Here is a 12,500-nt window from a genome sequence, read left to right on the forward strand (position 1 = left end):
ACTGAGCGCTGTCCTTACTGGTCTCTCTGCTCCAGGTGTAGCCTCACTGAGCCCTCAGTGTCCTTACTGGTCTCTCAGCTCCAGGTGTAGCCTCACTGAGCGCTGTCCTTACTGTTCTCTCTGCTCCAGGTGTAGCCTCACTGAGCCCTCGTGTCCTTACTGGTCTCTCTGCTCCAGGTGTAGCCTCACTGAGCCCTCAGTGTCCTTACTGTTCTCTCTGCTCCAGGTGTAGCCTCACTGAGCCCTCGTGTCCTTACTGTTCTCTCTGCTCCAGGTGTAGCCTCACTGAGCCCTCGTGTCCTTACTGTTCTCTCTGCTCCAGGTGTAGCCTCACTGAGCCCTCGTGTCCTTACTGTTCTCTCTGCTCCAGGTGTAGCCTCACTGAGCCCTCGTGTCCTTACTGTTCTCTCTGCTCCAGGTGTAGCCTCACTGAGCCCTCAGTGTCCTTACTGTTCTCTCTGCTCCAGGTGTAGCCTCACTGAGCCCTCGTGTCCTTACTGTTCTCTCTGCTCCAGGTGTAGCCTCACTGAGCCCTCGTGTCCTTACTGTTCTCTCTGCTCCAGGTGTAGCCTCACTGAGCCCTCAGTGTCCTTACTGTTCTCTCTGCTCCAGGTGTAGCCTCACTGAGCCCTCAGTGTCCTTACTGTTCTCTCTGCTCCAGGTGTAGCCTCACTGAGCCCTCAGTGTCCTTACTGTTCTCTCTGCTCCAGGTGTAGCCTCACTGAGCCCTCGTGTCCTTACTGTTCTCTCTGCTCCAGGTGTAGCCTCACTGAGCCCTCGTGTCCTTCGTGTTCGTCGTGGTGAAGGTGATCCCGGACATGAGGCCACGCCTCCGTACCGCCCTAAAGCCCTGTTGAGATTGTGTTATGTTATCAGTGGAGGTTAAACACACGTGCACTCACACGTGCACTCACCTGTGCACTCACCCGTGCACTCACCTGTGCACTCACACGTGCACTCACACGTGCACTCACAGGCACCCGGCAGCACAAACATCTCACACCAGCGTGGCGGGCGTGGCCCAGAAGGAGAGCCCCTCCCCGGGTGCTTTGACCGGTGGTCACTGGGAGCGGTCCTGTCACCCGGCCCGGGGCCGCTGGGGCCCAGTGTGTGTGTGTGCGTGTGTGTGCGTGTGTGTGTGTGTGCGTGTGTGTGTGCGTGCGTGTTGGATGCTAGCTGACCCCCTTCAGGCCTCTGCAGACCCATCCATGTGACGGGGTCAAAGGTGAAGGGAGGAAGCTGACTCACTGGACATTGGGAAAGAAAAAACTAAACTAGCATACCCTCCTGCCTCTCTATCTCCTATCTGTGTGTGTGTTTCTCTCTATCCCTATCTATCCTCTCTCTCTCTCTCTCTCTCTCTCTCTGTCTCTGTCTCTGTCTGTCTGTCTCTGTCTCTGTCTCTGTCTCTCTGTCTCTCTCTCTTTCTCTCTCTTGCTCTCTCTCTATCTCTCTCTGTCTCTCTCTGTCTCTCTCTGTCTCTCTTGCTCTCTCTCTCTCTCACGCTCTGTCTGTCTGGCTGTCTGGCTGTCTGTCTGTCTGTCTGTCTCTCTCTCTCTCTCTCTCTCTCTCTCTCTCTCTCTCTCTCTCTCTCTCTCTCTCTCTCTCTCTCTCTCTCTCTCTCTCTCTCTCTCTCTCTCTCTCTCTCTCTCTCTCTCTCTCTCTCTCTCCCTCCCCCTCCCTCACAGCCTAGCAGCATGTGTCTGTGGTTAGCAGTGGGTACTGGTGGAATGTGCTTGTGTGTGCGTGCGTCGCACAGAGCTCCTATATTCAACTAAACGGCTAAACCAGTGTTCCCATCACAAGCTGTTCAGTCCAGGAGGTCAGATGGTCAGTTAGTTTGTATCAGGTCGACCTTTGGGTCAGACATCACGCGTCAGGGTGGGAAATGCAACCGGAGGACATTCCAGGGTTCCAGCCACATGCAGACCTTTCTCTTTGCCTCTGTTTACTTGTAGTTGGAGTCGTCGGTAGCCTACATGTTTAATTAATGAAGAGGATATTCTATTGCTGCTCTTTAATGCATACGTTGGTCATGCTTCACATTTATCTTCATAGCCACAGAAGCAGGGTTTGGATGTCTTAAACACAATGCTATTTCTGGACAAGGAAAATAACAGTATGCTTTTTATTCTCTTGTTTCTTGGATGCAGAGCAGAGAAAGTGGTAACACACTGTAGTAGGAATGCCTAACCGCTTTAGGTTCTGATGGTATTCTATGGAGGCCTGCAGGCTGGTTGGCTGCCTGCACAGCGCCCTCTGCAGGCTGGTTGGCTGCCTGCACAGCGCCCTCTGCTGGGGACATCCCAGCAGAGGGCGCTATGCAGGCTGGTTGGCAGCCTGCATAGCGCCCTCTGCTGGGGACATCCCAGCTGGCCTCCAGTAGGACCACTATGTTGTTGTGTCTGGATGCCTTTTTTTTGTGCACATCCACATCTCTTTTTTGTGTGTGTAAGTTGGTGTGTGTGTGTGTGTGTGTGTGTGTGTGTGTGTGTGTGTGTGTGTGTGTGTGTGTAAGTGGGTGTGTGTGTGTGTGTTGTCCAATGTTTCCCGTTCACTTGCAGTTGTTCTTGGTATAATGTGTGCATTTGCTTGACTGACCAAACAAAGTTATGCTGGCCTAAATGAGTGTTTTGTTCCCATAAAGTCAGTGTATACATGTGTTTGTCCATGCAAAAACTTCGGCCCGTTATTATTGGAAGTATCACTTCATTAATTCCCTTTCTTATTCATTTTTCCTGTTTTTAACTTGTGCTTGTACATTTGTATTTACTGGACGAGCATTAATCTTTTTACCATCTAAACTTGGGACATCGACTCTGCATGCACACACGGTGACAGAGATGGACTGTTTATCAGGACACCTATCTCTTTAGGGAGATGGACGATGACAGAGATAGACTGTTTATCAGGACACCTATCTATTGAGGGAGATGGAGGATGACAGATAGACTGTTTATCAGGACACCTATCTATTGAGGGAGATGGAGGATGACAGATAGACTGTTTATCAGGACACCTATCTATTGAGGGAGATGGTCGAGGACAGAGATAAACTGTTTATCAGGACACCTATCTATTGAGGGAGATGGAGGATGACAGAGATAGACTGTTTATCAGGACACCTATCTATTGAGGGAGATGGAGGAGGACAGAGAGACTGTTTATCAGGACACCTATCTATTGAGGGAGATGGAGGTAGGAGGGACCAGGGAAGCTCGGCCCTGCTGCCTTCAGGGAGTCCTGCTAATGTCAGCCCAGCCCACGGCCTCTGGGTCGTGTGTGTGTGTGTGTGTGTGTGTGTGTGTGTGTGTGTGTGTGTGTGTGTGTGTGTGTGTGTGTGTGTGTGTGTGTGTGTGTGTGTACATGTTGACGGCTGACCAACCGCCCATCAAGGGAGGCTCTGCCTGAGTGATGCATGAGTCATCACACACACGCATGGGCACACGCACTTACACACACACACATGCACGTCGTGGACACACACAACACCACAAGCATGCAGACACACATCAAATGCCTCCTCTCTCTGAGACAATCAGTGAGTGTGTGTATGTGTGTGGGATTGTGTGGGAGTGTACTGAATATTACTGCGTGTGTGTGTGTGTGTGTGAGATTGCTTGTGTTTCATTGTGTGTCGGTGGTACATTTTTGGTATTGTTGAGCTGTGTGTTGTTTATGTTCACGTGGGTGAGATAAAGGGTGAGAGAGAGAGAGAGAGGGGCTTGGTCTCCATGATTTGTGTGACGCATGTGAGGTGGCTGGGGGACATCGGTGTGACGTCTCACACACACACACACACACACTGATACACACAAATACGAAAACACACTAACACACCGGATATACACATGCACACAAAAACAAAAACATGCACACTAATGCGCACACACGCAAGCACATACAAATATGAAAACACACACACATGCACACTAATACACACAAATACGAAAACAAAGACACATATACACACATGGCACATGCACACTAATAAACACAAAAAACCAAACACACTTACATGGGATGCGCACACACATGTACACACACACGCACCAACACACACCCACACGGACGCTGAGTGGGGGGCTGTCCTGTCAGTGGTCCTGTCCTCTCCCTGAAGGAGTCTGACTCCTCCTGAGGCAGCGAGGAGGAGTCGGGGCTGATGAAGAGCACTTCACTGCTCCTGTTTAGTGTCAGTAGCATGAATGATGTCTTGGAGTCATTGTTACATTGTGATGTTACGGCTCGGTGGTTCGCTCTACTTTGATAGTTGTTCTGCTCTCCAATATCTTAATACATGGAACGTAACTTCATACATAAAAAAAGAAGACTTAGTTGAGACTACACGTTTCGTGTTCCATCATGCAAAATGTTGAGGTTGAGATCCTATTCCTAGAATAAGAATATAAGATATTCCACAATCACTTTCACAAACACAACGAACCGCCCTCAACGTACCCCTCAGACACTCCCTTAAGGTCCTCTCCCTCAACGTACCCCTCAGACACTCCCTTAAGGTCCTCTCCCTTAAGGTCCATCCCTCAGACACTCCCTTAAGGTCCTCTCCCTTAAGCTCCGCCCCTCAGACACTCCCTTAAGGTCCATCCCTCAGACACTCCCTTAAGGTCCTCTTCCTTAAAGAGCCCATGCCATTAAAATCACATTTTTCCTGTTGTTTGTTAAATAACATAGGTCTGAATAAGTTTGTGAGCTGTGGTAAGTTTGAAATCTATGCAGTTTGTCTGCTGAATGCAATAGGCAATGAAAGGAAAAAGGCAGAAGAAATGAGCCACTCTGGATAAGGTGACACTGTGACGTAGCGTTGTCAAACTATTATTCATGGCCCTGCCCACTTGGTTGGTTCGTAACCACCCACAAGAATTCTGAAGGAGTCGTGATTGAGCTAGTGCTAAATGCTAATACGTGTATGGTAGTTGCTTAGTTCGTAGTAACAGGCTAGTTACAGAATTTTTAATGCAATGGCAGAACAACATCGAAGTACATGAACTGCGACATGCTGCCTGCCGCCGGTTGCCGCGGCGTGAGGCACCACCGCCGCGAAGCACCACCGCCCGGCAGCGGGCAGCCGGGCGGTGGTGCCTTGCGCCGGCAGCAGGCAGCGCGCGGTTCTGTCTACTACAGATTGATGTGGAAGTGGAAGAACCAGAGACGTCGGAGAACCCGACAAAGTCCTTTGTGATTCATTATATCGTCTGGATGTGCACACAGCTTTTGGCCGTGATAATATGTATTATTTGATATAGATATCTATGTATTATATGATATTATTTAGATATAGAGCTCCAGGACTGTAACGCAAGTGTTGTACACTTCCTTGTTATTTGGATAACCGTTCTGCTGTTGGTGTGATGGCGCATAACGCGTCGGACTCTCGTCTCTGGTATTTCTACAACTAGACCCGTTGTGGGGGTTATCTCAGCCATGGTTGAGAATGAATTGGGGGAAAGGAACTTTGGCTTTGACTCCCTGAAGTCATGAACCACGACATGGAGGAGAAAGGGATTGTTGACCGCGGTCGTCTCCCGCCGGAGCCTGGCTGCCGATGGACCACCGCCTCGGCTTCAGGATGCGGTGATTAGCGCTGACCGCTGCCGAGGCGGCGGGAAGCAGGGCTCAAGCGGGATACATTCGCGGCCAACAATCCCTTTCTCCTCCATGTCGTGGTTCATGTAGCCTACTTCAGGGAGTCAAAGCCAAAGTTCCTTTCCCCCAATTCATTCTCAACCATGGCTGAGATAACCCCCACTACGAGTCTCGTTGTAGAAATACCAGAGACGAGAGTCCGACGTGTTATGCCATAACACCAACAGCAGAACGGTTATCCAAATAACAAGGAAGTGTACAACACTTGCGTTACAGACCTGGAGCTCTGCTCTATATCTAAATAATATCATATAATACATAGATATCTATATCAAATAATACATCACGGCCAAAAGCTGTGTGCGCGTCCAGACGATATAATGAATCACAAAGGACTTCGTCGGGTTCTCCGACGTCTCTGGTTCTTCCACTTCCACATCAATCTGAAGTAGACGCGGTCGTTTCAGATTCATAATAACCTATCGTCTGGAGGCTCACACAGCTTTTGGCCGTGATAATATATATTATATATTATATGATATAGATATCTATGTTTAATATGGGTTTCTAAGAGCCATTGCGATACATCCACCGTAAACAGAGCGCATGGTACCGTGGCTACAAGCTGCTCAGGGCCAGGTGATAATATTATATATTATATGATATAGATATCTATGTATAATATGGGTTTCTACGAGCCATTGCGATACATCCACCGTAAACAGAGCGCATGGTACTGTCAGTGGCTACAAGCTGCTCAGGGCCACACCCCCACCCCCCTCCTTGACCTGCCTTGACACGCCCACCGTATACAGAGCGCATGGTAGTGGCTACAAGCTGCTCAGGGCCACACCCCCACCCCCCTCCTTGACCTGCCTTGACACGCCCACCGTATACAGAGCGCATGGTAGTGGCTACAAGCTGCTCAGGGCCACACCCCCACCCCCCTCCTTGACCTGCCTTGACACGCCCACCGAAACAGCGCGTTTGGGGGAAGCTCAATGTGCGACTGTTTCGGAGTGACTGTAACTCTGCACCACGGCTGAATTTCGGGGACGTCTTTGAATACTGTGTTTGTGGCCCACTAATACCTATATTAAAGCATCATAAAATAGAATGGCATGGGATCTTTAAGGTCCACCCCTCAGGCACTCCCTTAAGGTCCTCTCCCTTAAGGTCCGCCCCTCAGACACTCCCTTAAGGTCCACCCCTCAGACACTCCCTTAAGGTCCTCTCCCTTAAGGTCCGTCCCTCAGACACTCCCTTAAGGTCCTCTCCCTTAAGGTCCATCCCTCAGACACTCCCTTAAGGTCCTCTCCCTTAAGGTCCATCCCTCAGACACTCCCTTAAGGTCCTCTCCCTTAAGCTCCGCCCCTCAGACACTCCCTTAAGGTCCATCCCTCAGACACTCCCTTAAGGTCCTCTCCCTTAAGGTCCACCCCTCAGGCACTCCCTTAAGGTCCTCTCCCTTAAGGTCCGCCCCTCAGACACTCCCTTAAGGTCCTCTCCCTTAAGGTCCACCCCTCAGACACTCCCTTAAGGTCCTCTCCCTTAAGGTCCCTCCCTCAGACACTCCCTTAAGGTCCTCTCCCTTAAGGTCCCTCCCTCAGACACTCCCTTAAGGTCCTCTCCCTTAAGGTCCATCCCTCAGACACTCCCTTAAGGTGACTCCCTCCCCCTCCTCCCCCTCTCCCCCATCTCCCCCCAGCCCCTCAGGTCACCATCCAGGCCTTAACGCTCCTCTCTCCCCCTCTCTCCCCCTCTCTCTCCCCCGTCTCCCCCCAGCCCCTCAGGTCACCATCCTGGCCTTAACGCTCCTCTCTCCTCCTCTCTCCCCCTCTCTCCCCCTCTCTCTCCCCCGTCTCCCCTCAGCACCTGCAGGTCACCATCCAGGCCCTGCAGGACGAGCTCCACATCCAGCGGGACCTCAACCAGCTGCTGAACACGGACTACGGGGAGGGCGGCGGCCTGGGCGAGATGACCGAGGAGAACTTTCTGCGGCTGCACAGCGACTACGAGCGGCAAGCCAAGGAACTCTTCCTCCTGAGGAAGACCCTGGAGGAGATGGAGCTGCGCATCGACACGCAGAAGCACACACTCAACGCCAGGTAAGAGGGGGGGGGGAGAGAGAGAGAGAGGGAGGAGGTTAGAGGGGAGGGAGGGAGTCTGAGACTGAGGGAGGGAGAGATGGAGAGGGAAGGTGAGAGAGGGAGTGGGAGGGAGGGAAGGAGAGGGAAGGTGAGAGAGGGAGTGGGAGGGAGAGAAGGTGAGAGAGGGAGTGGGAGGGAGGGAAGGAGAGGAAGGTGAGAGAGGGAGTGGGAGGGAGAGAGAGAGAGGGAGAGAGAGAGGGAGTGGGAGGGAGAGAGAGAGAGGGAGAGAGAGGGAGTGGGAGGGAGGGAGAGAGAGGGAGGGAGAGAGAGGGTGTGGGCACGGGTGTGAGAAAAATAATCAGAACACTTGACCCCAGGCAGATTAAAATGCATAGATTAATAATTAATGCCGAAGAATTGAAGTCAAACATCAACAAGTACAGCACCAAAAGCAAACAAAACAATGTGAAATGGCTCCTGCTCATTGGTTCAAACGATGTCTGGAAGCATCCTGAGTGCAGAGGCCAGCTGGCTTCCCGTGTGTCGTTGTATCGTTGTGTAGGACTGTGATGAGAGGATCATGTAGCCAGTGTACCTCACAGTGGGTATTCACGGCCCCTATTCTGCCCCTGCTGAGACGCCAGGGCCTTAGTCCCTGAACGCGGTCACACAGGCTGCTTCTGTCATGTGTGGACGGCTATGAATGAAGTTCATCAATTGGCCTGATCTGAACGTATCTATGTGGTGAGAGAATGTTGCGTTGGCCCATGTTGATCCTCCTCCAGGTCTTAGTGAGTCTAATGTCTGAGAGACCACCTTGTGGCGCTCCCTGGCGTCCTTCGGATGAGCCCCAGTGTACCATTGTACACTGTGTTGTGTTGTGTTGTGTTGTGTTGTATTATAGTACTTAACGGTGTAGCATCTGCAGTAGCTGCTATCATGGCTGTAACACAGGGATTGGTTAGCCTAGCGATCGTGGTACTTGGTTCTATGAACATCCTTTCTGTACCGACAGCGATATATTGTTGCACTTCTTATGACAAATGTACATATTGTAAGTCGCTTTGGATAGAAGCGTCTGCGTTGTGTCTGGGTGCTGTGTGCGTTGTGTGTGTCTGGGTGCTGTGTGCGTTGTGTGTGTCTGGGTGCTGTGTGCGTTGTGTGTGTGTGGGTGCTGTGTGCGTTGTGTGTGTGTGGGTGCTGTGTGCGTTGTGTGTGTCTGGGTGCTGTGTGCGTTGTGTGTGTCTGGGTGCTGTGTGCGTTGTGTGTGTCTGGGTGCTGTGTGCGTTGTGTGTGTCTGGGTGCTGTGTGCGTTGTGTGTGTGTGGGTTCTGTGTGCGTTGTGTGTGTCTGGGTGCTGTGTGCATTGTGTGTGTCTGGGTGCTGTCTGCGTTGTGTCTGGGTGCTGTGTGCGTTGTGTGTGTGTGGGTGCTGTGTGCGTTGTGTGTGTCTGGGTGCTGTGTGCGTTGTGTGTGTCTGGGTGCTGTGTGCGTTGTGTGTGTCTGGGTGCTGTGTGCGTTGTGTGTGTCTGGGTGCTGTGTGCGTTGTGTGTGTCTGGGTGCTGTGTGCGTTGTGTGTGTCTGGGTGCTGTGTGCGTTGTGTGTGGCTGCTGTGTGCGTTGTGTGTGTCTGGTGTGTGCGTTGTGTGTGTCTGGTGTGTGCGTTGTGTGTGGCTGCTGTGTGCGTTGTGTGTGGCTGCTGTGTGCGTTGTGTGTGTGTGGTGTGTGCGTTGTATGTGGCTGCTGTGTGCGTTGTGTGTGGGGGCTGTGGTGATAACCGATGCATTAACCCTGCGTTGTGTGTTGCCGTAGGGACGAGTCCATCAAGAAGCTGCTGGAGATGCTGCAGAGCAAAGGGCTGTCGTCAAGGGCAACCGAGGAGGACCACGAACTCACGAGGCGATTGGCCGACGCAGAGATGACCATCCACCATCTAGAGGGCCTATTGGAGCAGAAGGACAAGGAGACGCTGCAGCTCAGAGAGGTGTGTGTGTGTGTGTGTGTGTGTGTGTGTGTGTGTGTGTGTGTGTGTGTGTGTGTGTGTGTGTGTGTGTGTGTGTGTGTGTGTGTGTGTGTGTGTGTGTGTGTGTGTGTGTGTGTGTGTGTGTGGTTCTTCGTTTCTGGTTGTGTGTATGTCTGTGGGTGTGGCTAATATGTTGAGATGATTACAGTAGCACCATTGTAAGGTTTTAGCTTGGCCTGACCATGAGTGTATAAACTTTAACGCTCTCTTAGCAAAACCAGAATCCACTGGCCATACTCCAACATGCAGCTCTAGCTGTTCGGCCAGTACCCCAGTAGCTAGTCCTTTGGCCTGACGTAACAGCGGCATCTGATGGTAGCATTGATCCATCATGTATACCCTGATTTGAGCTCTCTCTAACTGGGAATTTGTGAATTGAATGATTTTTAATAATGGTTATTTGATTATTTGCTATATAATTGAGAATAATAGTCAGTTTATTGTTATTGACTCACTCCAGACTTCCCAAACAGCCTTTGTTACCTTGTTGGTAGTATAAATTGAGCTGTATTTAAATTTAAGGAAATATAGCCAATTATCTTAATTCCACTTTATTGCCTAGTTCTGAGGTCAAAATGATACCTGAGAATCTGAAGTGTTGAGGCCCAGACTGGGCAGTCAGTCAGTTATGGAGTTAGATTCATGCCAAAACCCCGCACACACGCAAAACGTGTTTTGCTCACGCATAACGATTCACACGCACACAAAACGTGTTTTACTCACACAAAATGATTCACACACACGCTCAGTGTGGTTTGCAAATACAAAACATCATTCACAAACTAAAGCATTTTGCTTCAGAAACAAATACAGTATGTTTTACACAAAGTACAAAAAAAAATCCTTCAAGTACACAAAACAATTCTACAAGTACGGAACACGAAAGCTGCGCGTGGATCGGAATGCATTTGCGCACGGATCGGATTGCATTTGCGTACGGAACAGCAAGGCGGAAAAATAGTGCCAAAAGTCACGTGACAAATAAATGTCCTACACTACACAACAGCAGGTGGCGGTGTTGAGTCAGTTTTTTCTCCCCAAAATCTTTATTTGATGCCAAAACAGAGTGGCGACACTTCCATTGGACTCACCTGTTGGCCGCTCATTTTGTTCAATTTAATCTCCCAAACTAGCTTTTCTCCGTGTCGTACGATTCCGTGACAAAGGGGCGGCAAGTCGCATAGTATGGAGTTGAATCCACACACGTTTGGCCGGCATCAAATAAAGATTTTAGGGAGAAAAAAGATCGTCCTGGCGGCCTTAAACTGACTCAACACCGCCACCTGCTGTTGTGTAGTGTGAATAACAGGACATTTATTTGTCACGTGACTTTTGGCACTAATTTTCCGCCTTGCTGTTCCGTACGCAAATGCATTCCGATCCGTGCGCAAATGCATTCCGATCCACGCGCAGCTTTCGTGTTCCGTACTTGTAGAATTGTTTTGTGTACTTGAAGGATTTTTTTTTGTACTTTGTGTAAAACATACTGTATTTGTTTCTGAAGCAAAATGCTTTAGTTTGTGAATGATGTTTTGTATTTGCAAACCACACTGAGCGTGTGTGTCAATCATTTTGCGTGAGTAAAACACGTTTTGTGTGCGTGTGAATCGTTATGTGTGAGCAAAACACGTTTTGCGTGTGTGCGGGGTTTTGGCATGAATCTAACTCCATAGTCAGTACAGTGAACTGTCAGTCAGTACAGTGAACAGTCAGTCAGTACAGTGAACAGTCAGTCAGTACAGTGAACAGTCAATCAGTACAGTGAACAGTCAATCAGTACAGTCAACAGTCAGTCACTACAGTCAACAGTCAGTCAATACAGTCAACAGTCAGTCAATACAGTGAACAGTGAACAGTCAATCAGTACAGTGAAAAGTCAATCAGTACAGTGAACAGTCAGTCAGTACAGTCAACAGTCAGTCACTACAGTGAACAGTGTTTCAGTACAGTGACAGTGTTTCAGTACAGTGTTTCAGTACAGTGTTTCAGTACAGTGAACAGTGTTTCAGTACAGTGTTTCAGTACAGTGTTTCAGTACAGTGAACAGTGTTTCAGTACAGTGACAGTGTTTCAGTACAGTGAACAGTGTTTCAGTACAGTGACAGTGTTTCAGTACAGTGTTTCAGTACAGTGAACAGTGTTTCACTACAGTGAACAGTGTTTCAGTACAGTGTTTCAGTACAGTGACAGTGTTTCAGTACAGTGTTTCAGTACAGTGAACAGTGTTTCAGTACAGTGACAGTGTTTCAATACAGTGAACAGTGTTTCAGTACAGTGACAGTGTTTCAGTACAGTGACAGTGTTTCAGTACAGTGAACAGTGTTTCAGTACAGTGTTTCAGTACAGTGACAGTGTTTCAGTACAGTGAACAGTGTTTCAGTACAGTGACAGTGTTTCAGTACAGTGAACAGTGTTTCAGTACAGTGACAGTGTTTCAGTACAGTGACAGTGTTTCAGTACAGTGAACAGTGTTTCAGTACAGTGTTTCAGTACAGTGAACAGTGTTTCAGTACAATTGACAGTGTTGCAGTACAGTGAACAGTGTTGCAGTACAGTGAACAGTGTTTCAGTACAGTGAACAGTGTTTCAGTTCAGTGAACAGTGTTTCAGTACAGTGACAGTGTTGCAGTAGAGTGACAGTGTTTCAGTACAGTGAACATTGTTTCAGTTCAGTGAACAGTGTTTCAGTACAGTGTTTCAGTACAGTGAACAGTGTTTCAGTACAGTGACAGTGTTAAAGTACAGTGAACAGTGCTTCAGTACAGTGACAGTGTTTCAGTACAGTG

The 12,500-nt window shown here is 49.4% G+C and overlaps 1 protein-coding gene across 1 annotated transcript in view; it reads left to right on the forward strand.

Annotated features, from left to right (window-relative positions):
• Positions 1-12,500, forward strand: part of LOC130380381 (ELKS/Rab6-interacting/CAST family member 1-like) — a 45,216-nt gene that overhangs the window by 28,691 nt on the left and 4,025 nt on the right. The window contains exons 5-6 of the mRNA XM_056587562.1: positions 7,477-7,712; positions 9,504-9,677. Of these exons, the coding sequence (XP_056443537.1) occupies positions 7,477-7,712; positions 9,504-9,677 (410 nt within the window). The remainder of the gene's footprint in view (positions 1-7,476; positions 7,713-9,503; positions 9,678-12,500) is intronic.

Source organism: Gadus chalcogrammus, chromosome 4, assembly GCF_026213295.1.
Source record: "Gadus chalcogrammus isolate NIFS_2021 chromosome 4, NIFS_Gcha_1.0, whole genome shotgun sequence".
NCBI classification, from domain to species: Eukaryota; Metazoa; Chordata; class Actinopteri; order Gadiformes; family Gadidae; genus Gadus; species Gadus chalcogrammus.